This window comes from Microtus pennsylvanicus, chromosome 21 (assembly GCF_037038515.1).
Source record: "Microtus pennsylvanicus isolate mMicPen1 chromosome 21, mMicPen1.hap1, whole genome shotgun sequence".
NCBI classification, from domain to species: domain Eukaryota; kingdom Metazoa; phylum Chordata; class Mammalia; order Rodentia; family Cricetidae; genus Microtus; species Microtus pennsylvanicus.
Window position 1 is genome coordinate 27,221,850 of NC_134599.1, and position 27,326 is coordinate 27,249,175.

General features: G+C 47.8%; 1 protein-coding gene across 3 annotated transcripts; it reads right to left on the reverse strand.

Annotated features, from left to right (window-relative positions):
* Nucleotides 1-2,309: 2,309 nt before the first annotated feature.
* On the reverse strand, nucleotides 2,310-25,014 carry Cdc42ep3 (CDC42 effector protein 3). Of its 3 annotated transcripts, none has more exons than XM_075955319.1 (2): nucleotides 23,859-25,014; nucleotides 2,310-3,969 (listed from the first exon to the last, which is right to left on the reverse strand). In XM_075955319.1, exon 2 carries the CDS (start codon nucleotides 3,749-3,751, stop codon nucleotides 2,990-2,992), a length of 762 nt encoding a protein of 253 aa, XP_075811434.1. In that variant the 5' UTR covers nucleotides 3,752-3,969; nucleotides 23,859-25,014; the 3' UTR covers nucleotides 2,310-2,989. The 3 variants fall into 3 exon arrangements, with proteins under 3 accessions (XP_075811434.1, XP_075811435.1, XP_075811436.1); XM_075955320.1 differs by having other exon boundaries at nucleotides 23,855-25,014; XM_075955321.1 differs by lacking the exon at nucleotides 23,859-25,014 and adding an exon at nucleotides 9,778-9,866.
* Nucleotides 25,015-27,326: the final 2,312 nt, after the last annotated feature.

Sequence of the window (27,326 nt, forward strand, 5' to 3'; positions counted from 1 at the left end):
TGCAGAAAGGGCATCATGTGGACCTGCTCTATTGTTGTTGCAGCTCAAAGTAACAGGACTCAGTCTCCCCAGTCTCTCTATTAAAGGGAGGATTAGAATCACACCCTAATGTATGTTTAATTTTTTTAAAAAATAGTTATCAAGTTTATTCATGGGCTCATAGATCCCTGCCATTCCATGATTCTACGATGGACACATTTGCAATGGCCTTCAGGAAAAAGTGCCAGCTCATGGTGACATGTGAGAGGATGAGGCTTTATCTTGGAGACCTGGGTTCTCTTTCCTGCTCACCAATGGCCGGTCCTCCATGGGCTTGTTGACAGTGATGCTGACCCGCTGGAATTAATGACTTTGTATTAATGAAGAGCTAAGTGTGCTGACACTTTTATTTTAGTATATAATTTTTGGCTGAAATAATATAGTTTATTCTTTGCTAGGCCTTACTGCCCACAAAAACATTTATTTACAAAACGTCTTGCCTACTTTAAAGGGGTGCCCACTTATGCAAATGATATGACATATTTCTGGTGGTTGGGTCACACACAGGTGGCTTCGTTATGCTCTTTTAGCTTAAAAATAATGGGCATTTGGGTTTTCTTTAAATAAGTGAAGATAAATTAGATTTTCAGTGGGAGACACAGCTTGAGAACTGGAATCGGCTCTCAGCAGGCATGAGTCTGAAGTGCCCGTAGGAAAGAACCTAACCAAGGTGCCTGCTCCCTGGGGAATGGACCAGGCCATCGGAAAGCTGTGAGAGGAGGCTTTGTTTCCTTGGAAAGAGAAGGGTCTTTGTTGCTACGTCAACCACACCCACGGGAACGTGTGCTTGCATTTGAGTTGTTTGGTCTAGAGAAAGTGTGTATTTTGGAGAATGTGTATTTGGGTTTGGAAAGAGCCAAACGGGTAAATACATGAGGGACACTCGGCCACTTAGAAGATGAGACCCTGCCAGGACTATTCTCCACCATTGCGCTGCGGAGAGGCGGCAACCAAGATGAGGGACAGTCCTCCCCGTCCCTCAGATCGTGCAGCAGACAAAGAATACAGTGAGGCTGCATCCGATCAGTAATTACGATGGGGAACGTGTTGACAGAGTTTGGCCGACACCGGCTACAAAACACACAAACAAATGAGCTCATGGGACTTCATCTCCCTGGTGAGATTTAGAGAGGCTAAGAGCTTTCTGAGCCATGAATGAGTGGGATTCCACAGAAAGGAACGACGAGGGGCCAAGGGAAGAGACTTGGGGATTGTTGGACAGACTCAGGGCTCTAGGGGAAAACTGCTTCCTCCTCTGATTGGTTAGCCACCAAAGTGAGTCTGCTAAGTTCAAAGGCTATTTCACACACCACATGATACAGGTGTAGGAACTCTGAACCCCAAGGAGTCACTGGTGCTGCTGAGGAGGAGTCTCCGGGACACACCAAGGGGCTGGAGCTGGCACCCACCCTTGGCAGACAACCAGAGTAGGGAGGAGAGCTGAAGAAAGATAGGAATCTGTGTGTAATTTTCTGTTCTGGTTCCTTAACCAATGGCCTCAGGGCAGCTGGGGATCCCCTTGCTGGGTCTCTGTCCACAGGACTTATAGAGCATGACAAGCCGCTGTCTTCAGGACATCTGAGTCTGTAGGAACAGGCTGTGTGGGTGTGGGAAGGAGACACGCACAGGATGGGGTTAATAAGCAGGGTCTGTGGCAAAGGCCTACAGTCTCAGCCCTGCCCCACCCCTTCTCTCTCTCTCTCTCTCTCTCTCTCTCTCTCTCTCTCTCTCTCTCTCTCTCTCAGCACTAAGGTTTGTATAAAACAACAGAAATGACCTCACATATTTATTTCTTGTGTTCCTATTTCTAGAATCAAATCTTAATAAAAATAATCCAAAACTGCAGAACACTTAGGAGTCATATCTCAGCATATTTTAAAGGCTTGGGTACATTACTAGCTAGTCTTCAGAATCTTCTTTTCTGGTTCTTGTTTATAACTATAAACGAGCAAGTTCGTTTTAGCATTTACTCTTTATTGTGTGGTATGACGTACCTAGGATTGGGAGTATGAGCTGTCCTAATACCCAACTCCAGTCTCTGCAAAAGCATTGTGGACACCCTGTGCCCCCGCACTTTACAAACCATTCCTGGCACTATTAGTAGTAAGATAACACATGAACAGGGTGGGGGGGAACTGATAATGAATAGTAATGAATAGGTTTTTTTTTTTCCAAATACACAAACAGGGCTTGCAAGGAAGCCCTAATGGAAACAAGACAAGTAACACTTGATGTATTATCTATAAAATGTAGACTCTGCAATAAAAAGCCAAAGGCACATAAAAATATATTTCAACTTTAAAAATAACTTAGTTACAGTAACACCTTGCTTGTTTTTACCAACATGTAGCTGACAGTCAAACTTCTGGAACATGGAAATAATATACAGGGGTATATAAGAACCACAAGAAAAAAAACCCGGTCCCTTAAGGTTGTTTGAATATGAAAACAGTAAAATCTTAACACTGGGGAATTTGCTATGGTGAGCCCAAAGAATACAATATACAAAAGAGTCTAGGAAAAAAGAAGGCTTAGGTGTGAAGCGAGTTTTGATTTCCTTCTCACAACATGCTGTAGAGCGCCTTGGAGAGACCCATGGCCCAGCCCTTTCAAACAGCTCTGGTTTCCGCGTGCCTGCAAACAAAATTGAGCCCAGCATTAGCAATGCCCGTTCAAAGTGAGCTCTGACTCACTTCCTCTCTCTTTTTGCCAGGACAGGTTTTTTTTTCTTTTAATTTTTAAAATTATTGTTTTGAAAATTGTTTTTGCAAACAGGGCAAGGCAGTTAAAAAAATATTTCGTAGGAACAGGAACGTTATTTTAGAAAATGCATCACGCGGCTGCAAAAACCAGGCCGGGCAGCTCTTTCCATCAGCTGTGGTTAGCTGAGTTTTTTGTTTTCTGCTTATTTTGGTACCTCTTACTCCAAAGGAAAAGAGCTGACTCCAGGTTACTTATTTTTATCCATGACATTCAGGACCTCATCCAAAAGTGAGGGCCCCAGATCCAGCTGCAGCGAGAGCAGGGAGCCTGTCAGGTCAGAGAGGGAGTCCTCTGATTTAGTCTTGGACTTCATGAGCTCGCAGGAGGCAGGATGCTCAAACATGTCCTCTGCGGGCCAGTCGGAGTACTGTTCAGACAGGCTGGAGGAGTGGCTGTCCCTGCCCTGGCTGGACTGAGACGCAGATCCACTGGAGCCCCACGAGGTGTCTGCCTGGTGGACTGTCCCGTTGTCCAACAGACTACTTTTCTCCTGAACTTTCTCTTCCATGACAGGCTCACAGCTGAGCCTTGGCAACTTAGGACGCCCAAAGGACTCCTGCTTGGAGTGAAATGTCACTGGTGACAATAAGGGCAGCATGAGAGCCTGGGATCCTCCAATGGTCGGCAGAGAGATGGCATTTTTGAGCACTGGGGAGGGCGTTTCTGTGAACATTGAGTCTGAGGTGCTGTTGGCCCGGAAGAAGTCATGTCCAGGGAACTGGCCGGAGTGTGCTTTTTCTTGGTTTCCAGGCAAGAGCTCATAGTTCCCTTGAAGGAAGGAAATATCTCCAAAGACATCATGCTGGCCCTCTTTGCCGATGTGGATGGTGTGACGGAAGTCCCCCAAGGGAGGACTGATCATATCAGGGGACAGGATGTCCCTCAGTTTAAATTTCTTTCCCTTCTTGTTGTTCGCCGCTTTCAGGTAAATTGGGGTCTTGGCTGGCATTTTGGAGTCTAAGAAAGTCCACTTCGCAGATGGGGAGAGGCGATCTTCTTCACGGGTATCCCCCACTTCAGAAAAGCCTTTCTGATGACAACCGTCACATTATTTTTTCCTCAAGTGACTCTGAACAGGGCCCGAGAGCTCTTACTCAGTGTAAAACCATGTGTGTCTTCCTGCAGAGCTGGTTACATCATCCAGTTCCTTCCACAGCACAGAGAAGCCTGGAAAAGAAACCAAAGCAGGTTGGGATAGCCCATCCTTTAGGGTCCACTCAGGCCTGCCATTCCTCAGGAACTTTTATCCCAGTGCCCGGAGATAACGGCAAGGCCACTTTGCATCTAGAGCCAACTTCTTTGCTCCCCCAACTGTGATAAGAACATTACTCTCAGGAAGGAGTCACTAATGTTGCTCTTAGCTCAGGGGAAAACAGAAAAGGGGGTACTTAGCCCCTAAACTTAAAACATCAGTACTTTTTAAACATGGCCATGGTTCTGAGCACATCTAAGCTGGCAGTTTCTCTTTCTTCTAAACACTGCTGTCAAGGGACTAGAGACATGGGTCAGCAGTTAGAAGAGCTTGCTGTTCTTTTGGGAGATCTGGGTTCAGATCCTAGCACCCACAGGGAGGCTCAAACCTGTCTGTAACCCCACTTCCAGGAGATGTAATGTCTTCTGATCTCCATGCTAGTAGGCATGCGTGTGGTGGCACACAGACACACATGCGGGCACACGTACATACATGAGGGCACTCACACATACACAAGAATACTAAACAAAGCAACAAAAAACTGCCATCAACACAGGAGCGCCTGGGTCAGTTCTAAAATTGTATTTTCTTTACTCTGCATGCATATTAACAAGACTGACAGTGGTGTGTTGCTGAATTCTGCACACAAATGAAATTAAATGACTAAAAGGAAGGAAGCTGGAAATTATCATTTAATAATCGACAGTGACTATTATATAATGGTTCAAGAAAACCTCACTTGAATGCATTCTTAGAAATGGGGAGACAAGACTAAGGGTAAGGGCAGGGGTACAAACACATTGTTGGTCTAGGGGGATGTCACAGAATGCTGAGCCCCAAGGACTCCAGGATTTGATAGTATCCTGGGATGAAAGAGAAAGAACTGGTTCATTTCAAAGGAAGCACACTCCGACCATTAATATTAAGTCGAGCTGCCCCTGAGGTTCCTCGGGAGCATCACTATAAGGTGAGTACAAGAGACACACACACACAGAGTGGGGGGGGCAGCATTCCAATGCCGCTTCCTGGTGTTAATGCCTTCACAGGTCCAATGGGGGTCTGCTTCTATCCAAAGAACTATGGCCGCGGTCACTCCCTGGTTAGGTAACATTACAGAAGATCCCTTCTGAGCTGAAGAGTGGGAAGGGGAAAGAAGAGAGTAAAGGAGGGGTGGGAAGAAAGGGAGAACAAAAGTAGCGAGGGTAGGGGTGCTCACATACACCCACACAAGGCCAAGCTCCCTTGGTGGGGTGCTCACATACACCCACACAGTGGGCCAAGCTCCCTTGGTGGGGTGCTCACATACGCCCACACACTGGGCCAAGCTCCCTTGGTGGGGTGCTCACATACGCCCACACACTGGGCCAAGCTCCCTTGGTGGGGTGCTCACATACGCCCACACAGTGGGCCAAGCTCCTTGCTGGTAAATAGTAGAAATCTATTTGCCCCAGCTAGCCTCTGATGAGACACAGAACTCTGGCCCAGAACTTGGTCACATCCCAGTGAGGCCTGGGCTCAAAACCCTACCCAGACACCCACAGAAACCATGACTTAAAGTAAGTGGATACCAAGGCAGGTAAATTGTTCAAACCAGTATGGCAGGGAAGAGTGGTTTGAAAGAGGGTCAAGAGGGTCCAGGCATGTCAGCCCCTCCCTAGCTGATGTGAAACCTACGTTTTGAAAATGCCCCTCCATCCCACCTACCCCAGAAGCTAAAATTGCCTTCTCTCACCCCGCTTCCCCTCCCCGTCCCCTGGCACCGAGACTGATGATCAGTCCTCCTAGGGCTGGGTCAGACGGTGGCTTGAAGACAGTCACATTTGCTTGGTAGCAGCTGGAGGCCCTCTACATCTGTTCCAGATTTCTCTCCTTTCAGCAAGTTTTAAATTCACTTATCAGTGACAGGTGACAAGGGCTGGGCTCCACCACCCACTGGCAAAGGTTAACAGCTTACTCTGTCTGGGAATCGGCTTATCCGGCAAGCACTGGCATGCTGTCCAGCCTCCCAGGCCTGAGAAGGCAGAGAAGTAGAAGAGACCCAGCCCCACTTGGCTCTGTGTGTGAGGAGGAAGCAACAGGTTTGCTCTTGCCAAGAGTATGCTGACCACAGAGCTACCAAACATCCGAGGACTCAGGTCCTGATGTTCTTATTCAGTGCTGCTTTGGGTCTTGTCTTAATAACAAAGGTGAACCCTTACGTAGAGGGTGTGGTGGTAAATGCCTGTGACGTCAGCACTAGCAGGAGGAGGCAAAAGGGGCATAACTTCAAGGTTTTCCTGGATTAGTTCAAAACCATTCTGAGACGCACTTGAGGCCCTAGCTCACAACACCTACGAACACAAAAAGCTGAACCCTGGGAAGACCTGATAGGTACACAGCCTAAAGCCCCACTCTAGGGCTTCCGTGACACAGTCCTGCCCCAGAAAGTGGTAGGCAATCCCAGGGAAGAACCCTCCCTGGGGCAGTGTTATCAGCACGCGAGGCCAGGATGGCAGCTGTCAGGGAAAAGATTTGCAGCTTGTCATTGATGCCTGCCTTAGGTCTGCTCAGGTTATGGAAGGCCAAGAAGTACCTAGGGCAGGGCATTCCAGAACACCAGAGATCAGTTCTCTGCCTCTGACAGGGTCACACACGGCCATTCTGCAAATGAACAAGGGTAGGGCATGGTGGGGAGGAGACAGAGAAGTACTTGCTCTTCTCTGAGGGAGGGGTGTTCAGTACCAAGGAAGGCTTCCTGGTTGGGCCTCTTAAAGCAATCCCTGCCTGGCCACAGACATTGTGGCCTTTTAGTCAGAGGTTCCCGTGGATTGGTAAATGCTGAGGTTTATGTTGGTGGCATGAAGACAAAAAGAGACCAGAGATAACGGGGGTGGGGCAGGGGAGGACGGGGACAAGGAGGCGGCTGTGACAAGGCTACATACGCGCAGAGAGTAAGATGCCAGACACCATGTGCCAGGCCTAACAGCTGTCAAATACAATGAAAGGGTGTTTTGATTTTTAAACGGGGGATGTCGGACAGAAACACCAACTCTCCCATTTAAAAGAGTACAGTGTTAGGCAGCACCCAGTAGCTCTGGTCCAGTCCTCTCTCTTGTGTCCTCTCCTGCGATCCATAAATCCTCCCATCCCTGCTTATCAGCTAGTGCATCTACTTTCCCTTCCCAGGCTCTTGGTTCTTTAGACAGTATTTCTGTTACTGCTTACACAGCTTGAGTCTTCCCTAGTAAGAAGTGATATTTACTGAGGGCCTCTCTATGTTCCCACAATGCTTCACTCTCCCACTCACAAGAATCCAAAAGACTCCTGCTAGAACACTAAATGTCCCATTTACAAATGAGACAGTACAGGGGCACAGACACTGCGTCACCCTGTCAGGAGTGGCGGACTGAACCAGGAGGCTAGGTCCCAGTCTGAGGTGGGAAGACATTTAAAAAACACATTCTCTGAGAATTTAGCTCCCTGGTTAACAAGGAACTGCATTCCAGAGCCTGGTGGAGACACAAATGCATGCAGAGCCGAGGAGGATGGAGAAAGGTTCCTGCCCACAGGACAGTAGGAGTGTGAACAGCCCTAGCCTCCAGCCAGGGCAGTCAGATGATGTCTTTCCAGGCGGCAAATCACGTGCCCTTGGACTCAGGTTCCATATACAGGAGCTCAGTTCACTTAAAGATATGGACATTCTGTGTACAGGCTATCCAATCAAACATTTGTAATAGCTAAGAGTTGGAAAGAACCTACAGATCTGTACAGATGGTCCAACCACTCACGTTAGTAGTTCTTGCGTCTAAGAAGGAAAGAAACGTTTAATACAGCCATAGGCAAAGAGCTCAGGGATGTACATGTTCAAAGGAAGAAAAGGTAGGTGCAGAAGTGAAGTCTGTAATCTAACTGCCTTGGCTTGTACATGTATAAAACACGTAAGACACTAACAGTGGTGAGTGTCCTCAGGGAGCAAAAGCGAATGGAAAGGGACCCAGGTGGAAAGGGTACATTTGTGATGATCCTTTGTGATTTCAGGTTTCTGAGTCACGTGAACAAACTGGCCATTGTAACAACAAAAACACAACAAATAAATGTGTGGTACTCAGACACTGGCTTACAGAGCCAATTTTGCACGTGGTACTTAGGTCTGGCAAAATCTAGGTGCCCCATGATCAGAGTTTGTTACTGTGCTTCAGCCAACATTCCACTGCCAGCACGAACTGACTCAGCCGACACTGAGGGTGCTGGGCACTGACAGGGCATTGGGCTCCCTCTCCGCATCTTTCCCCATTTCCTTCCATCAAGAGCTCGCTGTTCAACCTCCAGTGTCGCCTGTTCTCCCGAGCATTTGTGCACTCTATCTTCCTGATCTTTTAAAGACAGAAAGAAAGGGTTCTTCACACACACTGTTCTCAAACACCCATCCCTTGACTCTGAAATCTGAAGTCTTCATGGCTGCATTCTCATAGCGACAGACCATGGTTTTTCTTCTTCTCTATGATGGGAGTTGATAGCACTCATCAGGGAAGTTATATTTCTCAGAAGACAAACACTCTGGGCACTGGCAAGGGAAGCTCTGCCAACAAAAGGCCCAGCTCCCAGCCAGCCACGAGGCATCCTGTCTCTGGAGAATATGCAGCTTCTGACAGATATGTTCCTACTTTCAGGTACCTGTGAGAAATCCAAGGACGTTGTGATAATTTGGATGTAACTGGCCCTCGTAAGCTTATAGTGAGTGCCACTATTAGGAAGCATGACTTTGATTGAGGGAATGCGTTACTGTGGGGGTGGGCTTGGAGGTCTTTTGTGCTCAAGTACACAGTGTCTCAGTTTACTTCCTATTGCTTTCCATGTCTGCCTCCATGCCACCATGCCCCACCATGATGATAATGATCTCAACCTCTGAAACTGTAAGCCACCCCAATTAAATGTTTTCCTTTATAAGAGTTCCTGTTGTCATGGTGTCTCCTTAGAGCAACAGAAACTCTAAGACAGATGTCAAGACCCAGAACAAGACCATAGGGGATAGTACAGGCATACCTCTGATAGGGAAGGCAGATAGCTGGGTTGCCATTTCTGTATAAGTCTAGGTAATTCTATGTATGTACTTGTGACTACCTTAGGCATATAGGCAGACAATGTTTTTTTTTAAAAAAAAAGCACAGCAGTAATAATTTGATTATGGAAAAAAACTGAAGCATTTCTTCACTGCTAATTTTTTGGGGGGGGGGGGGGCAGGATAAGAAGGTTTCATAACCAAACCTCTGTTTTAGCTTCCATTCTGTTGGGGTCATATATATGTATCACTATGTCCAGCTTTGTTTTTCTTTCATTTTATCTAATTTCTTGGAAATAGTGTCTCACTCTGTAGCCCAAGCGATCCTAGAACTCACTATGTAATTCAGGCAGGCTGCAACTCTTGCCTGGAGGCCTGCCATGTGTTGCCATTGCAGGCAGGAGGCACCTATCAGCTCGCTTCCCCGCTAGGTCAATGATCTTTATCACCTATTTCCTCTGTCATTCTTTCAGCAAACAAAATAATGCTACACATACTGTGATGGCTGTTCTTGGTTGTCAACTTGACTACATCTAGAATGAACTAGAAATGGTGTGCACATCCGTGAGAGATTTTCTGTTTGAAGTGGTGAATCCACATGTAGTTCAGACTTTTGAGGTAGGAAGACACATGTTTGATCTAGATCTTGAGGAAGGAAGACACACTTTTAATATGGGCCATGCCTTCTGCTGGAAGACTGTATAAGGACATAGAAGAAGGAAGCCTTTGTTCATTGCTTGCTTACCCTCGCCTTGCTAGCACACACATTCCTTCACTGGCACTGGAGCCTACCTCTTCGGGTTTCCAGAATATGCAGAAGACCAGCTGAGACACCCAGCCTGGTGAGACTAGATTCTCGGACTTTCCATTCACAGCTAGCCACTGTTGTATTAGCTGGGCTGCAGCCTGGAAGTCAGCCCAATAAATTCCCCTTATGTATATTAAAAAAGAGAGAGAGTCATTTCATAAGTTCTTTGACTCTAGAGAACCCTGACTAATACACATACCAAATAAGTAAGCTGACAACAAGGGTGTGTGGGGCAAGGGTTATAAAAAACAAATTACTGACTGAGAAATCAGTTCCTGAATTACTCAGGATTGAGAGAACTGTCAACTTACTAGGTGCTGGAAAGAACAAAGTTGAAATTTTAGTGGGGGAAATCCATTTATTTTAAGAAAGGAATGCTTGGTTTGTCTAGTAATTATTTTTAGATTCATCCTTAGTTGGGAGAAAAGACACAAAAAAATGTCCTGCATCCTTCAAAACAGGTTACAATGTTAATTCAAAACACACCCCAGAAAACAAAGGGCAGGTTGTGTGAGCAGAGGGTGTCTTCCTGAGGTTCCCGAGGGACTTGCTCTTTTCCTTTCCTTGTAGGACATGAGTTGGAATTCAAACGCCCTTTCTGACTTCATTACACATCATTCAAGGGCATCCCAACTTTTTCCCCACGTGTACTGGGTATGGGGCCCAGGGTCTAGGCATATGTTCAGGCACTAATCACCAAGCCATATCCCATGCCCAAATTCTGATGGTATCTCCCTTTTGCCCTTTTGCCCCAGCAAAAGTGACCACGAGCCCGCCCCTGGCATCCAGCAACAGCACCACTATCCGCACGTTAAAAAGCAAAAACATAGTTACTCTTTCCTGTCTAAACCAACAATCTTAGGAAGAATGATGGGATAACCACCCTCCACCTTATTCCCAACCTGAGCATCTTCTGCATAAATCTCCCTGCCACCAACTGGGAGGAGAAGGTGCTAACTCCTCTGTCCCGCCATTGCGCTCCAAACTCCCGAACAGCCCTGGTCTCTGGGCTCGACTCTTCAGAAGCACAAGGGCTACCTGGAACATGTTTCTGCATGTTCTGAGGAGGGCACTGGAGCTGAGCAGAGGAAGGTGACAGAACTCTAACAGCTGAAAGAAAACTAAGGAAACACTAATTTTCAGTGATCCGAAGGCTTCCTTTCATTTGTAATGAAAAAGAGATTAACTTCTTCAAAGAGGGCTCTAGAGCAACTAAGCAGAAAATACCAGGACACAGTCTTGACCTCTCTAGGGAGGAACCCAGGGGGCTGCCAGAGGGGGTGGAGAGTGGACGATGTATACTCTAAAGAACACGGACCTCACAGGGGGAGGAGTCTGTACCCAGAGCCTCCCCCAAGGAGCCAGTACAGCGTTAACCCTCCCACTGGGGAACACACTCACTAATTTCCCCACGGTTCCATTTCACACTCCCCATAAACAGGCCCACAGACGTGCCCCTGAAAAGGCTTTCTGTGCTAACACAGCGAGGTTTTCACTTGCTAATGACTAGCCAACCTTTGGTACTGGGGAAACCCAAGCCTTACTACAAAGGGGCTCCTCAGGCCAGTCCTTTTGCGAACCTCAGCAGGGGGTTTCTCCCAGGAAAGAATTTCAAAATTCACAGAGAGAAGAATTTTGGCATTAGACATTCAACACTGAACGTAAAGGGGAAAATAATCCAAGTCCAGAGAACTCTGCCCCAGCACCCTAAAGGGCATGCCTTTCACAGTTCTGGTCTGTTCTACCCCACCCACCAGAAGATTAGATGCCTTTTCTATCTTTAGAGTCTTATCTCCTACCCATGGTTCCTAAACTGAGGACAGACCAGCATCTTGCAAGACTGTGAGCTTCTGTGAGCCCCAAGTTCCTAGCTGCTGAGCTCTGCCCTGCACACCCTTGGCAGACTGAGCAGGCTGTATTTTACGGACCACTCAGAAAGTCTGAGACAGCCACCTTCAATTATTTATAAATGGGCTTCTCACTTATGATTAAACAACAGCTTATATTTACTTTCCTTTTACAACCCCAATTATACGGGGACCCACAAAAACCGCGTGGGAGACTCACTGCTAATTTACGTACACTCCTTACATTTACAGGACTTAATTGCACTATTTGAAAGGTTTTTTTTTTTAAAGCAAAACTAAATGACAAGACACCCACCTCCCAAGGTACTAACACTTGTGAAGAGAGCCCATTAGGGCGTCTTTTCCTTATAAAAAGTAAGTTACAAGGGCAGCCTATATGGGCATTGATTCCTGAGAATTATAACAAGGCAAGCTGAGGGCAAGTTCTCTCATGCCTGGTTCATTTTGCATGACTGATTTTACAGGGATTTAGCCTCAGTGCTGGCCAGGAGCAGCCAGCAGGCACTCTAGTTTGACAAGTAGGAATCCAACAAGGCTGTTACTATGAGCTGCTCACATGCTCCATAACTACTGGATCCAACTTGGTCCGTGATGATACAAGGACAGTATCAACACTGAAAGAATTGACCTCTTGTTTTCAGCACTGTTCAGTCCTTTCCACCTTTGCCCCAAAGCCATGATCTCCCAAGACTGCCTAGGTGCCCAAACCCTGCTAGCATTTACATTGTCAGTTGCCTGTGCCAGACTCCAGTTCCGACAGTAGTACCAGAAATGATGCAAAGTAGGTTGCCAGGTGACTAGGAATTCAGACTGTGGACACTTCAGGGCACTATAGAGAGGCAAAGCTTTGCTGTTATGCTACATCCTCGAGTTGTGCATTCTGAAAACTCGTTTGGGGGCCACAATAGGAATTTCCAGGCTATCCTCCTAAGTTGTTGGGGCTGTCTATAGTCACACACGCTCCCTGACGGGTTATAACAGGCGTCTCTGTATCACATCCTCCCTGGATATGTGGTCACTCCACTGTCAACCCTGTCTACAGAAGACTGCCCAAGGTTACTTACACACCTGACTGTATGCACATATTTGAATGAGGGTGCGCATGCTCTCTAGGCTGAAACTCCTCTACAAGCACAAACTGGGTCTTATTTATCATCCTGTCTCCTACAACAATCACACAGCACACAGTAAACTCCAAATTTGCAAATAATCAATCCATAACCAATTTGATTTTTCCATCACAAGAGACAGGTTGATTGGCTCCAAGGAAGCAGCCCACAGTGCAAATTACTCTGAAGATGAGGCAAATCTGAAATGCCCGGCTCTCTAAAGAATTTAGACATGTAATAGCTAACAGACAGACAAGGGCTTGCTGTGGCCCAGGCAGGTTTTAGCTCATGGAATACTTAGACCACACCATCTAGGAAATGGTCTTGAATTAAGTCCGTGTTTCGGGTCAATCAGCAGGAGCCAGAATTTCTTCCACCTCTGGACTGTTGATTTGATATGACACCTATCAACTGAAACTATCTCTCCCCCAAGTCCAGCAGCACCAGAAGGAAGGATGCCTTGAGATCACAGCAGCAACGATCAGAAGACACGAACCTGACCTTGCCAGACACCCAGAATGCGTGGAAAAGGCCTGCGCACTTGCCCTGGCAGCTCTAGCTGGCTACAACTTCTTAGTATTTTTGCTATTATGAAAAATAATCTCAAAAGGAATTTGACTTTGTGGTTAAGGTCAAAAGATTAAAAATTTAAAGCAACAAGAAAACCTCTGAGCCTCAAGGAAAGAAAACAAACATCCTGTTCTTAGAAAATATCCAATGCTGTTAATTCTTTTTCCAGAGGAAGCGCATGCACGTGACAGTGCGCAGTCTTGGGGCTCAACTGCAAGGGGACAATGGCTTCTTCCGTCACTGCTCACACTTTGCTCCCCTCCCCACTTTCTGAGACCAAGGATTCTGTGTTCCTAGGAATGTCCTCTGCACCTTCTCACCATCAAACACTACCCACAACATCCTCTGCTTCCCAGTCACTTCCTTCCTGGAGGAAGTTTTCCCAAACTCACCTCACGTAATCCTGCTCCACTGCTGTGTGTCCTGGAGGCATTCTTAGGTATTGTGCAGAACTTATGTCATTTGTTATTTTCCTGTTTTCTCGCTTTGTGGTTTTTAGGCCTATCTCAAGAGTAAGGTGAGCCATGGTGCTAGAAATGAGAGCTACGGTTGAGTCTTTTAATATGCTGGCCACTAACAGAAGCCCCTCAGTTTTCACTGTCTAAGCTCTTATTTTCTTTCTGCCCATCTGTTATGTCAAGAGCCCACAATAGGTGAGCCAGAACTAGGCCCTTATCTGTTTTGGTAAATAAAGTTTTATTGGAACACCCCAAGAACAGGCATTTGTGTTTGCGCCTCCTCAGATCAGCCATTCTCCGCGGGCGGCAGTTTTGCACCCCAGCAAGTAACATGTAACTAACATCTGCAGACATTTTTGATACTGCAGCCCTAGGTGGAAGGGATTAGTTAGTGGAACCTCATGGACACAAGACAAGAATGCTGCTGAATGCCCTCTATTTCCTAGAATAGTCGCTCAGAGAAATAACTATCAGGTCTTGAGCCTCAATAAAACTGAAGCTGGGAGACCACAGCAGAATTGCCACTGCCCTACAAAGTCAGCAATGACAGCTGGGCAAAGAATGCAGGTGGCCCTCAAAGCATGAACTATCAAGTGACCCCTTACTGAAAGGGTCTGAGCCCTGGCTTTAGAAGCCTGGATCTCTCCAGGACGAGGGGATTGTTGTCTGTCTCAGCTCCTCAATGACGCCCTGCACGTGGCCTCAACTACCACTGCTGATGGTAACTTCCAGAGTAAAACTTCAGCTCACACACACCTACGTAAGCCTAGACCAGAACCACTTAGAGTCATCTATGGACCGGGGCTGCTGTGCAGGTAAAGAAATCGAAAGTAAGCTCTTAGAAACATTGCCATAGCAACGAAACACATAGTTGATGTTTTGTTTTCTCACTGAATTGGCTCCTGAAAGGTCTGGGGGTTGTACATTGTTGAACTTAATGTGTGGGGTCCGAGAGCAGATCTCACTGTACAAAACAGTGGCTTTTTTCAGAGAATTTAGGAAGCTCTAGATTTCTCTCCTGCATTCTGGGGTTCCCCACTTTGCTTTCCTGGGAAACTCCATCTTTCCTCCCTCTGTCTGCCCATGGTCAGGGCCTCCTGCACTTTATTCTCTTTGTAAATGCCAAAACCCAGCTGTTGTTCAACTTCTCCCCAGCCACAGCCTCCTGCCAAGTACCAAGTCCTACCAGCGGGTCTCTCTCCTCACTCGCCCCACAACCACTCTGTTGTGCATTTGCCTCCTATCTTATCCTAGAATCCCCCAACATCTTAAACCCCTTTAGGGCCAGGCCCACCCTTACAGTCTGGAGATAGGTTAGCCCATGACCATGTCGGCATTTGACGTCACCAACTACCACACAGTACTGTAGTTACTGCTTCCTTGCCCAACACCCCCATTAGGCTGCCGGCCACGAGAACAAACTATCTTACTCATAGAAGGTGCTAAAGAGAGCATATATTTGTGAAAGTGATGTTTAAAGGGGAAACAAATGGCTTCTACCCATGACTGCAGAGTGAGAACAAGTGTGAACAAGACTATCTCGGACCATTCAAATCTTGCAGTTACACTCAGCTCCAAGAGTGAGACCCTGTTGAAGCGATGAGCCCACCTTGCTACTCCTTCCTCTTAGAAGGAAATGAGTTAGGGAGAACTTGGCTTAGGTGGCCTAATAGCATATGAGAAACACTCTCAGCAAACTACAACGGGCATTCTATAGCAAAGGGGAGCCCGAGGAGAAGCAGGCGATGGCCATAGGAAAGGACTCCACTTGGTGTGAGAGCAGATTCCCAGGATTTAAGGAGGACGGAGTGTCCTAAGGCCTAGAAAATACCTGTCTCCATCTGGTCACTTAAAGAGCCTTTGAAAAACTATAGCGAGCGGTTAAAAACACAGAGTCAAATTGTTTTCACAAAAAGGATGATGAGACTCCTTGTTGACTGTTGCGTCTATTTTTAGTGAAATTGAGAAACACAGCTAAGCAGGCACTGGCAAGTTCATGCAGAACCCCGTTTCTTTGCTTCTTTGGTGAGAGCTGCTAGGGGGTAGTGTACATACGAAACTGATTTTGGCAATGATAGGATGGATGCCTTGAAGGACATAGCAGCTGCATTCATCTCTAGACAACATGGGACCCACAAGGATCCCTCCATGTGCCGATGGCAGACTGGGTATAAAATTACCTTAAAAGACTCGAGTAGGGCAGGATGAAGTCAACAGGAATCAAATGAATAAGTAGGAAGTCCTGCATTTGGGTTAAAGCTAATTACATAATCACGTCAGTGCAGAAAGAGGCAGGATGTGGCTGGCAGCTCTTATAAAAACAGACCTGGGCATTAGCTTACCACAAGCTTACTTGTGAGCTGACATTTGGAGGTGCTGGCTGAAAAAGCTAAAGCCCTTGGGGGTTCCTTGCACAGACCCCAAGCAGCCCGAGACTTTTCCATAGCCTGTTCTGCTACACCCCATCTGGAGACCCCATGCTCTATGGTGTTCTAGATGCCAGGGTCCATCACAGGACTTTCTACCAGTACACACCGTGTCTGCCCCTGTTCCTGGTATCATGGTGCTAATCAATGCCCGTGGCTTCCTCTTAAGATCTGAGCTTCCTCCTCTGTAAACCTGAAATACATGGTGCCAGGATGAACACCTGGCAAAGGGCTGGTGAGCAATGAACCCCAATCCATAGGATAGGCAGCTGCTTTGGCTTTAATTCCAGATATAGTCACCATGACAACCAAGAATAGCTGTTACACAGGTTTCTTCCAATATTTCTTTTAAACTTTAGAATCTGGTCACCTAACTGATTGTTTTAACTAAAGTGTAAAGTCTTCCACGTGGTGCAGCTCTAAAAGTAAAACTTTCCACTCAAGACAAAACTGAACATGAAACAATCCCTGTTTTGATTCCATACACAGCAGCTGAGACCTGATGTGTCCCACCAGGCTGGTGGCAGCAATCTCCTCCTTCCAGATGAGCCACTGGGTTAAGGGGTCCTTCATGAAGGATCTAGAAGAAAAGCCACCAGCATGACCAAGCTTCCCATGAAAAACCCAGCTCAGCATGACCAGAAGACATTTTACTCCAAAGACATCTGAGACCATGCCTAGTTTGGTGCTATGACCTCCTAGAGAGACCCCAGTGGTTCAGCTTGTACAGTCTGAGTACAGTCACCTAGCCCAAGGCTGGCTCCTCACACAGTCATCAACAGCTACCAGCCAGGAAAACCTGTGCAGGTTCCAGGCGCTGCTCTGGAAAAGGAGGCCACAGCAATGACACACGTGCTGAGAAGAGAAGTGAGCGCTGTCTCGGATAAAAGGTTCACAGGCTGTGGCGCGGCCTGTGACAGTGCCAGGAACTCCAAGCAGCCGGTGCTCTCAGTGGACAGCTGGGCATCCCAGTCCCCAGGGCAAAAGAAGCCTCAGTGGAGGTTACTGCCTCTCAGCTGTTCTCCAGAAATGTTCTGGTGCAGGCTCCCCAGGTCCATAGCATCCTCAGATGGCACGGCCGCCACATGGCCACCAGGCCACTTCCCCTTGAATTTGAATGTTCTATAGCCAAGAAAAAATGACTTTAATAAGCCAGGCAAGTGATAATAACTTCTTAACAATTGACAAGACACTAGAGGAAGAGTTGGACGGTATGGCTGGGATTAAACTGTCCACTTGATAGCTTCACTGGGGAAATGAGAATGCTTAGATAAAGCAGGCTCAGGCTCTGTCTCCAGACAGCTTAATTAGGCAGGCATCATAGGAATTAATGAATTATTGCTACGGCTGTTCCTTCTCACAATCTCAGTACTCAGGGAGTAGAGGAATGGGGCCTGTGAGTTAGTTCTAAGCCAGCCTGGGATACACAAGACCCTCTCTCAAAAAATAAATGAATATTTTTAAAAGATCATTCAAAATGCAGTAAGTACCACACAGAAAAAAAGCCCAGGATACTATGACTTGCCCCAGAAAAGGAAAAAGAATGATAATTATAGGAATTTAGAGCTAGCTGCCCCTCCCATTTCTTCAGATGAGAATAGAAGCCACCTGGAGAAGGGGAGTATCTGCCTTGTGAACAGCTGACCACCCTAAAAGTGTATGGCCTCCACTCCTGCTGGGAAAAAACAACAACAACAACAAAAAAAACCCAAATGTTTTCAGCCTGAACTGACCCTAGACAAAAATTAAATGAAGGGGAAAAATCAATTACATTCCCAAATAACCAAAGCAGATCTCACCAGAAATGTCTTTGTGTGTTTTAAAGATGAGTGTAGCCTGAATGAGTGTGATGTCTTTGAAAAGTACTGGTCTTTCTCAACTAGACTCACGACAGAGATCTATCATTGACAAAATGCGTCTATAAATATGACCTTCAGGACGTCACCAGAACAAGACAGATTCCCAAATGTGTAAGCTGTCCAAACAGGCGCCTGCCTTTGAAGTCCTCCAGCCCGTTCTGGCTCCTTGGGTGAGAACAGCTCTTCTCCAGCCCAAGGCCACTCTTTATTGTTAGCAGGACAGGCTCTGCTAACAGGTCACGTGGCTCCTGGCTTACTGAAATCTCGAGCTAGGGATGATCTGAGCTCACCTAACACCAAATCCTGTTAGAGATGGAAAAACAGACTCGGAGAGAGGCCAGGATCACACCGTTCAGATCCACACCAGATACCAACCTCTTTTCAGATCTAGTCCTTGCTACATTTTGGTAACCCAGGTAAATCTGGGTTAATTTTACCAAACAGAACCACACCATTGATTTGCCAGTATCCTTCCGGCATGTTCTTCTAGCTCTATTCCTGGACTGCCTGCAGCTGGGCAGGCTGCAAGGTGTGGAAGTCTGTACAGCTGTCACTTGGTGCGCCTCAGAGTGAGCTTTCTACCAGAGTAGTCCTGCAGCCTCTGTGAGGACCAAACAACCTGAGGCAGAGGAGGGGTTCTCTCTCTACAGAGAGGGGCACTGCACACCTGTGTAGCAGGGACTCTGCAGCATCCGGTAGGAAGGGGACATCATCAGACTGGCTTACCACAGAACTCTTCCTGAGTGTTCTGAGTCTTCAGAAATGCTTTATGTGTCACCCCATTGGGTCACTGCAGGAATGTGACCACAGCAACACTGTTTAATAAAGAGCCCAAGGCTGGAAGGCCAGTCCTAACTTTTTGAAATATGCAAACAGCTTTCAAATCACAAAATATCTTTTGTTTCTAGCTCCCCGCTTCAGAGTTGTATTGTGAACTAATCATTTAGGCCAGCAGTAACGACCACACAAACTCATGGTGGGGCTCATTAGCTTCCATAAACAGTTTGGCTCCTTAAGAGTTGTCTTTTTTCAGAGTGACGGGGTGGAGGCTGCTGGGTACTGGGGTACTTGCACATAATTTCAGGATTCAGGAGGCTGAGGCAGAAGGATTAAGCATTCAAGGTCAGCCTGGGCTATAGAAGCCCTGCTTCAAAAATCAAGACAAGTAGGACAGTGGTGGTTGTACGTCTTTGATCCCAGCACTCAGGAGGCAGAGGCAGGCGGATCTCTGTGAGTTCGAGGCCAGTCTGGTCTACAGAGCGAGTTCCAGGACAGGCTCCAAAGCTACAGAGAAACCCTGTCTTTAAAAGAAGAAGGAGAAGGAGAAGGCCAGCGGCAGCGGTGGCGGAGGAGGAGGAAGAGGAGGAGGAGGAGAAGGAGGAGGAGGAGGAGGAGGAGGAGGAGGAGGAGGAGAAGAAGAAGAAGAAGAAGAAGAAGAAGAAGAAGAAGAAGAAGAAGAAGAAGAAGAAGAAGAAGAAGAAGAAGAAGAAGAAGAAGGGAGTTTGAGGTCTGCCTAAGCTATGAGACCCTGTCTCAAAAAAAAAAAGAAAAAAAAAGAAAAGAAAAGAAAGAAAGAAGGAAAAAGAAAAAAAATAAGAAAACAAAAATCAAAATCAAGACAAGAAGCAAAAACAAACCACAACAAAATAACCGTCATTTTCTTGTTTCTATTACAAAGATATCCAGTTAAGAGCTTTTCTGCCAGAGGCCCTGTCACTCATGTTATCACTCCACTCTGGCAAAAGTTGTCACTGAAGTACATTGAGGCCAAAGAAAACATTATTTTTTTTTTTAAAGAGAAAACAACAACAAAAACCCTTCCCTGATTAGCTGCTACTTGCTGTAAAATTGGCTAGTTTCTTTTCATAGTTTTCAGGATGTTGTTTTGTTTTGTCGTCTTTAAAGGAAGAGAGCAGGAAGAGAGAAAATTCCAGATCAAGTTGGACAGCCCCAACTCCAGGGCAATTTCCAGACCTTGTCCTGGGGACCGACTTCCGACGAGCAGCAGGGGCTAGGACTGTCCTGGGCAAGGGCGCATTAGGCCTCTTTACTCTATCTTTCACACCAGACATCTATCAGCAGCATCCAGGGTGAGTGCACTGCCAAGGACAGAGTCCAGGGCCTTCCTGTCCAACCCCCTTCAGTTCCTGACTACCCTGGACCAGTGAGGGCCGGGGGCTGCAAGCCAGGCCTCCTGGGTAGAACGACTTACCAGGCATCATCCTTTAGCCCTGTTACCTCTGACTGATCCAAGGACATGGCCTACATGGGGGGTGGATTCATTTCTGGGTGCTGGAGTGCCTTGTTCCCAGCTGGGGCATGACTGTCTGGTGTCAAAGTCCCACGTTGTCACCTAGTGCATCTCGGTGGTTGTGGTATAAACTGCTTAGACCAATTCTAGCAGTCCCATGCTAGCTCTGCCCAACAAAGTCACCACATACAAGACTGAGCCACCCTTAATAATTAAGTAATTCAAGTCGCATTCCCTAAGGCTGGCAATTACTTCCTCTGAGTGGTGATATGGTGAGATAGAATAATATAAAATGAGTTCCTTTCCAGAGGCCAAAAGCCATAACAGTAATCATATTTAATAGCTCCCCTACCCTTCCTCCCAGACAATGGAGGTGTGCTCTTCAGTACTGGGTCAAACATACCTGAGTTCAAACCCTGTTCTGCTGCTTCGCTGTGTAACCTTCAGTGCCTAAATTCTGGAGAGTAAGTACCCCACAATCTATCTGAAAGACTGGCTATGGAGTTCTATGATACCATCACCTAAGACAAGACATTTGTCCAGCACCCCACAAGCACAGTATGCAAGATCCAAACAATGTGCCTAGGCAGCCTGACACCAAGTCAAGAACTTCAGGCTTTCCCAGTCCCTAAACTTAAAAAGACACCAACTTCCACGTAGAATTAGCCCCTCAGGCACACCCCCATTTAGGTACGCTCTTTACTGTCTAGTTGTGGACATTTGGGCAAGCTGCTAACTGGCCTACCTTCGGTCATTACCTACACTACAATGCAGATCTAACACACCTACTTTCTGGAATGATTTAGAAACAAAGGAGATAATGCAGGCAACGGGAAGCGTGCTTTGCTTAGTTTAGGGCAGGTTTTATACTGGACTTACCTTTGACGTTCCCACAACATGACCTGTTAGAATTCTCTGACCTGCGCCCTGAAGAGATTTTGTTTCTGACAAAATCTGATGCTAGTCTCAAATGGCTCAACTTTGTCTACAGGAAACATAGTGTGTTTCAGGGAACACTGATTGCTCTTTGGGCTGACAAAGGAGGGGGACTCGATTGGGGGAGGGGGAGGGAAATGGGAGGCGGTGGCGGGGAAAAGACAGAAATCTTTAATAAATAAATAAATAATGCAATTTTATGTTCTTATTCAATGAAAATAAAAACAGGTCCATGGGATTTAGAAAGAAATTAGGCTGAGCCTATATGAAATCAGACTAAAGCAAGAGCCATAATAATAATGATGATGATGATACTACTACTACTAATGATAATTCAGCGCAGTATTCCTGGGGGCTTTTTAGGTCAGGAGTTGTATTCCACCCACTGGATAAATGCTACATCTAATGGGCAAAAAGCTTGTGAAAACTTTACGGCTTGGCTAAAAACTGTAGGGTGATATAGGTTAAAGCGATTTTATCCCCAATGTTATTGGATAGCAGGAATTTTACAAGTGGAAAAGGGCAACTTTTGTGAACATGTCAGACATAAAACAAAACACCTTGCTAAAGGGGAAGATGGAGAGCAGACAGGGCCAACCGGCTGGGGAGCCATTCTGAAGTCCCTGGTCCAGCTCTCTATGCATCTTGGATCCCATTTGAGTTCGCAATAAAAAGCAAAAAGAAAACAAGCCGTACTTTAGCTGCCTTTCTAGGTCCCCTTCTAAGCAAGGCAGAATTTCAGGACTCAGATTAGCCGGGTGGGAGGGAGCTCATCTTACTTCATGTCTTCAGGGGCTGCCACAGCCTCAGCACCATGTTCTAATCATGGAATTCAGAATGCAAATCTTTAGCAGATGAGATGGCTGGAAAATAGAAACTGCATGGACCCAGAAGGCTTCCAGAGCTCCCCTCTAGACATCCTAGCTGCCAGCCCAAGGGTTGCTAGTCCTGTTTCAGGCCATGGGTGGGGCCTATTGGGAACCCCAGGCACATTCAGAGGGACCGTCAACCATTCCTTGAATTAAGATCTCCTCATCTATTTCACACCTGACAGTGCCAGCTAGACATTTCACAGCTGCCTCGTGTCTGAGCCCTTCATTCTGAAAGAGGTGTTTGTGTATACTTGTAGCTGAACTGTCCACCAAACCACAACGGTGAAGACTTCTACAACAGTCCAGAAGTTGGGCTTCCTAGATTGGTCGTTATATGAAAGATCTTTTTATAAGTCCGAATATTGCTGGAGTTTTCTAATGGACTTAAGAGATACCCCTGGGGCAAGCTGGCCTCTTCCTGGGGAGCTTGCTTCTCCCTGTGATGTTAAGGGGAAGTCCTAAGTCTCCGGGTCTGCTATGAAAGCAGGGACATCTGCTACCCTCCTAATATTTTCAAGGCCAGTGCCCCTCCTCCATCCCCCTCCCAGAACTCGACGTTTTTTGCAAGGGCTACACGCTGCCAGGGTGGGAGAAAAGCAGAAAAAAAAAATCTTCTCTCCCTAACACATCCATCAGTTCCCTCCCTAGAGCCCCCCACACATTGCACACACAGCAGCAGCCCGCTCCCCCAAACACACCAAGACTGTCAAGATTCCTGCTCCAGTCCGGGACTGACATTCCTCTTCCCACTCTCGTTTTAAATCGCTCACTTTTTTTTTTTTTAAACACAATGTAGTTACTTGACTGTCAGCCTGGGCTACACTCTGGGGCTTTTACTCCTTTCAACACAGATGTCCTCCCAGCTTTGATGCTGCTGTCTGCGTAGCTCGTCCATGCCACAGCCAGCTCGGTAATGTAACATTCAAGTGCATATTTATTTTTAAACTGACCTCTCCTAGACGGTGCAGTATAAAGCAGGTCCTGCCAAAAAAAATGCTACTTTCTATTTATAAGATGAAACACATGCCTTCCCCTCCCAGAGGCGAGAGGGGGGTGGAGTATAATAATTCATAAAGAAAAAATGACTGGCTATATCCATTCGTCCTCACATGTTTGTGTCAAGACAGTGAGGAAGATGAGGAAGAGAAAAAAAGAAGGAGGAGGAGGAAGAAAGGTCTTGCAAACGCTTCAGTTGTTCAGAAACTGCAGTCAAAAAAGAAAAAAAATTCAACTGCCATATCTGCAGGTTGGAGCCTCAGCTACAATGCGCTGCCTCTGTCAGCAAGGAAACAGCAGAGCTGCGCTGGGCACCCACATGCGCCGCCCTGGTGCAAACACCACTAAAGGGGCGCGGTAGCCAAGTGCGGTTTGTTCTGATGGAAAAAACGCAAAGGCGTCCAGAATGGCTGTCATTAACTCGGTGGGGGCCCTGCTGCCTGCAGCCCCACCCTAAAGAAGTCGGAGAGGTTGGCAGAGCTCTGCGACCCGATTCCCTCCCCGAACGCTACACGTCCCATTTGGTCCTCCGGACATCAGCTCAGTGCCCTAGGTTATCCTCGCACCCTTTAAGTCTTCCGAGCCCAGCACCAGCACGAGCTGGAGGAAACTCAGGTTGAGGGTGGGACAGACTCACAGGTGGAGAGGCAGCCTGGGTTCCACACTCACTCACCGGCAGTCGCCGAGGCTCACTTCTGCCCGGGGGCCGGGCGTCGGCCGGGGTCGCCTCCCGAGGGCGCAGGCAGTCCTGGTCTGTGCGAGCAGATCCCGAGGGGGGCGGGGGCGACGGTTCCCTGCACGATCTGCTCCGGGGACTGCGCGCGGAGTCTCCCGGGAGGCAGCGACCCTGGAACGGGGTTGTCGGTGTGCGGCCCGCTGCCGTGCTGCCAGTGGCCGTTGGAAGTGCCCGCGACACTGAGCGCGCGGCGGCCAGACGCGCGGTCTCAACCTGCCGAGGGCGGGGCGGGGCGCGGGGGGGCGGGGCCGGGCCCGGAGCTGGGCGGGGCCGGTGGGGCAGGGCGGGGAGAAGGGTGCTGGCAGCGGGGGACCTTCCCTCCGCTGTACCTGTCCCCGGTCCCGCGCGACAGGAGGCGCGGCCGCGGGCTCTTGGAGGACAATGGGAGCCCACTGTCACCTCGCAGTCCCACCTCCCCCGGGATGTGGCTTCTCTCCAGAGGCAAAGCCGCCTAAGGGCTCTCTCGGGCACAAAGAAAAGTGGCGGGGTACTCTCTTCAAAGAGGTGGCCCCGGAGCGACGCTGCCCGTGCGGTGCGGGAGGACAATAGGACTCCGCCCGCACCCGGGACCCTCGTGTCCCCACGTGCTCACCCTCGTGTCCCCGCCTCTCCCTGTCCTACCTAGCCCATCTAGCAGTGCGAAGCTTCGCTGCAGAGGGAGGGGATCTGCGATGAAGAAGGGCCACCTGATCGCGTCGCCGCAGCGCGGCCGCAGCTCCCCCAGGACCCCCAAGCCGCTGTAGCTCCCGGGAGGGAAGGGGAGGGTCGCGTGCTGTCAACGTGCGGCTCGCTCCCCTCGCAAGCTGTCGCCAAAACCCGGAGCGTGGATCTGGCGCTCAGGGGACGCGGGGCTGGAGGCTGAGCTCCTGCGGGATCAGGAGAAACGCAGACGCAGCAGGTTTTTCCTGTCCGGAGGGAGGCGACTCCCTCCCTCCAGGTCTTTCAGAGATTGACCTAAAGCTGCGGAAGCGGGTGGTGGCTCTCCCGGACTCTCGGCCAGGCGGCGCGAGTGGCGCAGCTGCTGCTGCTCCCCGGACCGTAAAATTCCGCCCTTGGCGACACCTGCGCCTGTCGGTCACCCGCCCAGGGCTTCACAACGTCCCGACCCTCTGTCCCTGAACCTCAGTAGGAACACTGTGAATTGTGTTAATTGTCTTAATCGGCCGCCCTCTCTTCCTTCTCCCTTCGTCCGCCTGGTAGGAGACAGGAAAAGGTGGCGTTTTCCGGCGGTGAGGTCCCCGCCGGCTTGTTTGACCTGGAAAAGGACCTGGAACCCGAAGGAATCCCACGCTCGGGGCCTGGCTCCAACTCTGGGACTCTCAGGTTGCCTGGAAATCCTGGCACAACGGGGAGCCGCTCTGGAGACTTTGGCTTCCCAAAGCGGTATTGGCTTCAGGTCATCACAGGGCTGCCCTAATCGTTCTGAAACCTTAGACTGGGGTACACGTTAAGCCCAGGTCGTAAACCACTGTCGATGTTACGGTGTAGCTGAAAAGGAAGCGACACAACTGCTCGGGAAAGCAAAAATACTTGGGTGGAGTGTTAAAGGCCTCAAAGAAAATAATAGTTGGCAGGTTAAATGGCCGTGAGGTCGGAAGTCAAATATAAAACTGCAGAAGCGATACCAGAATTTTGACAAGTAAAACAGTCGGTGAAGATAAGGGACCAGGCACTGTTTCTTTTCTTCAATTGAGGAGTGCTCCCAAGTTTCCTTTGGCAGATACCTGGGTTCTACTCCGGATTCCTCAGAGTTTTACACGGGTTCATATTTCAAAATATATGTTCCATTTGGCACTAATGTATATATTTTATATATGAATTTATTGAAAAATATTAAATGCTACGGGCCTAGTTAGATAAAGGTATTCTTATAAATATTTATGCACAGCTTTCATTACATATGGTATTTTAAAAGTACAAATATGCATGCATATACATTTATGAAATACCATATGAAAAATTCCTTTTGCACACATTCCTTACACATATGTCTTGTGTGTGATTTTTTATTTGTTCTATTGTTAGCTGCTGTTCAAAGCAGGCCATGTCCACATGCAAAGTCAATAATTTCTTTTACAGTTTGTGCAAACATAGGGTGGCAGGTGGCTCAAGGTTAGGACTTTTAGCCCCAAACCCTGATTTCACTGTGTTTCTGTCACTCGAGATGGTCTCTATCTGTCTTTTTAAATAGGTCCTTACCTCTGAGCCCTAAACAATGCCTGCATAACCTACCTCTTTGAGGTTCCTGGTGTTGCTGGTCTAATTTGCCCTGACTTTGTTGAGGCCCTGTGTTACTTGTGTTGAAGAAATCACGCTGTGAATTTTCTTTCCAAATGAGTTTGTTTCCTGACTTAGGGCAGTTTTTTAGGTTTCATTGGGAGATTTTCCTGCTAAAGAGGAAGGAAAACTGTTCTTTGAGAAGATTGGGGAGTTTCGCACTCTACTCTGAAGGAGCGGGTTAAGCCTTGAAAACCCTCCGTGAGGATCTTGGAAGCCTGAGACTAATATCTATAGCACACAGGACCAATGGACGAGTCTTTTTCTATTAGTTTTGACTCCAAAGAAGAGCTGAATGTTGGGTGTGCCCCCCCTCCCAATTTATACAAGATACAGAGGACAGCATGCCAGCATATATAGGCAGAGGCTGTCCACACCTGCTCACAACAGAGTGTGGCGGGTTCCACGTAGCCTTGGCTGACCTGGTACTGGATTCGTAGGCCAGACTAGCCTAGAACCATAGAGATCTGCCTTTCTCTGCCTCCCTTCCCCGAGTGCTAGGATTAAAGATGCATGTCACCACATCCAGAAACCCTTTTCATTTTTTGAGACAGCATCCTACACAGCCTAACTAGCCCCGCCACCAATATCCTATATAACCAAGAATGACTTTGAACTCTTCCTCCTGCCTCAGCCTCTAAAGGGCTGGAATTTCAGGCATGTACTGCCTTCCCTGGCTGGCTCTTAGCAGTTTTTGCTTTTCAGTTCCTTATCACCTATTTAACTTCCTCCAAATGAAGCCAGACCAGGCTGGTGTTGGCTCCACTGGCTTGGGTGGGGTGGGGCGGGGAGAGGAGGGACACACAGGAACCCTGTCACGTGGGCTTCGCTGCAGGCTGCTTTTCTCCTTCTCTCGCTGGCTTTTCACTCAGCTTTGACCATACCAAACTCCAAGCTGCCCGCAGTTTCTGTCCGTGGAGCCCGGCCCTCCATCCATCCTCGGCACTTTCCCCGCAGCTTCAAAGACTCCTTTCTCTGTTCATCAAGATCTTTTTTCAAATAAGACTTCAAGGGTGAGGCTTTCCTTCCTCTAAAATAGCAGCCCCGCCCAAATTCCCTTTCCCTGAATAAGGCAGGAAGAACAGTTTCTCCAGGACCTGGCCTGACATCATCTGTATTTACTGTCTT

What these genes read in the sequence shown, in the direction of transcription:
- Cdc42ep3 (XM_075955319.1), bottom strand. Translation starts at nt 3,751, where the DNA reads ATGCCAGCCAAGACCCCAATTTACCTGAAAGCGGCGAACAACAAGAAG.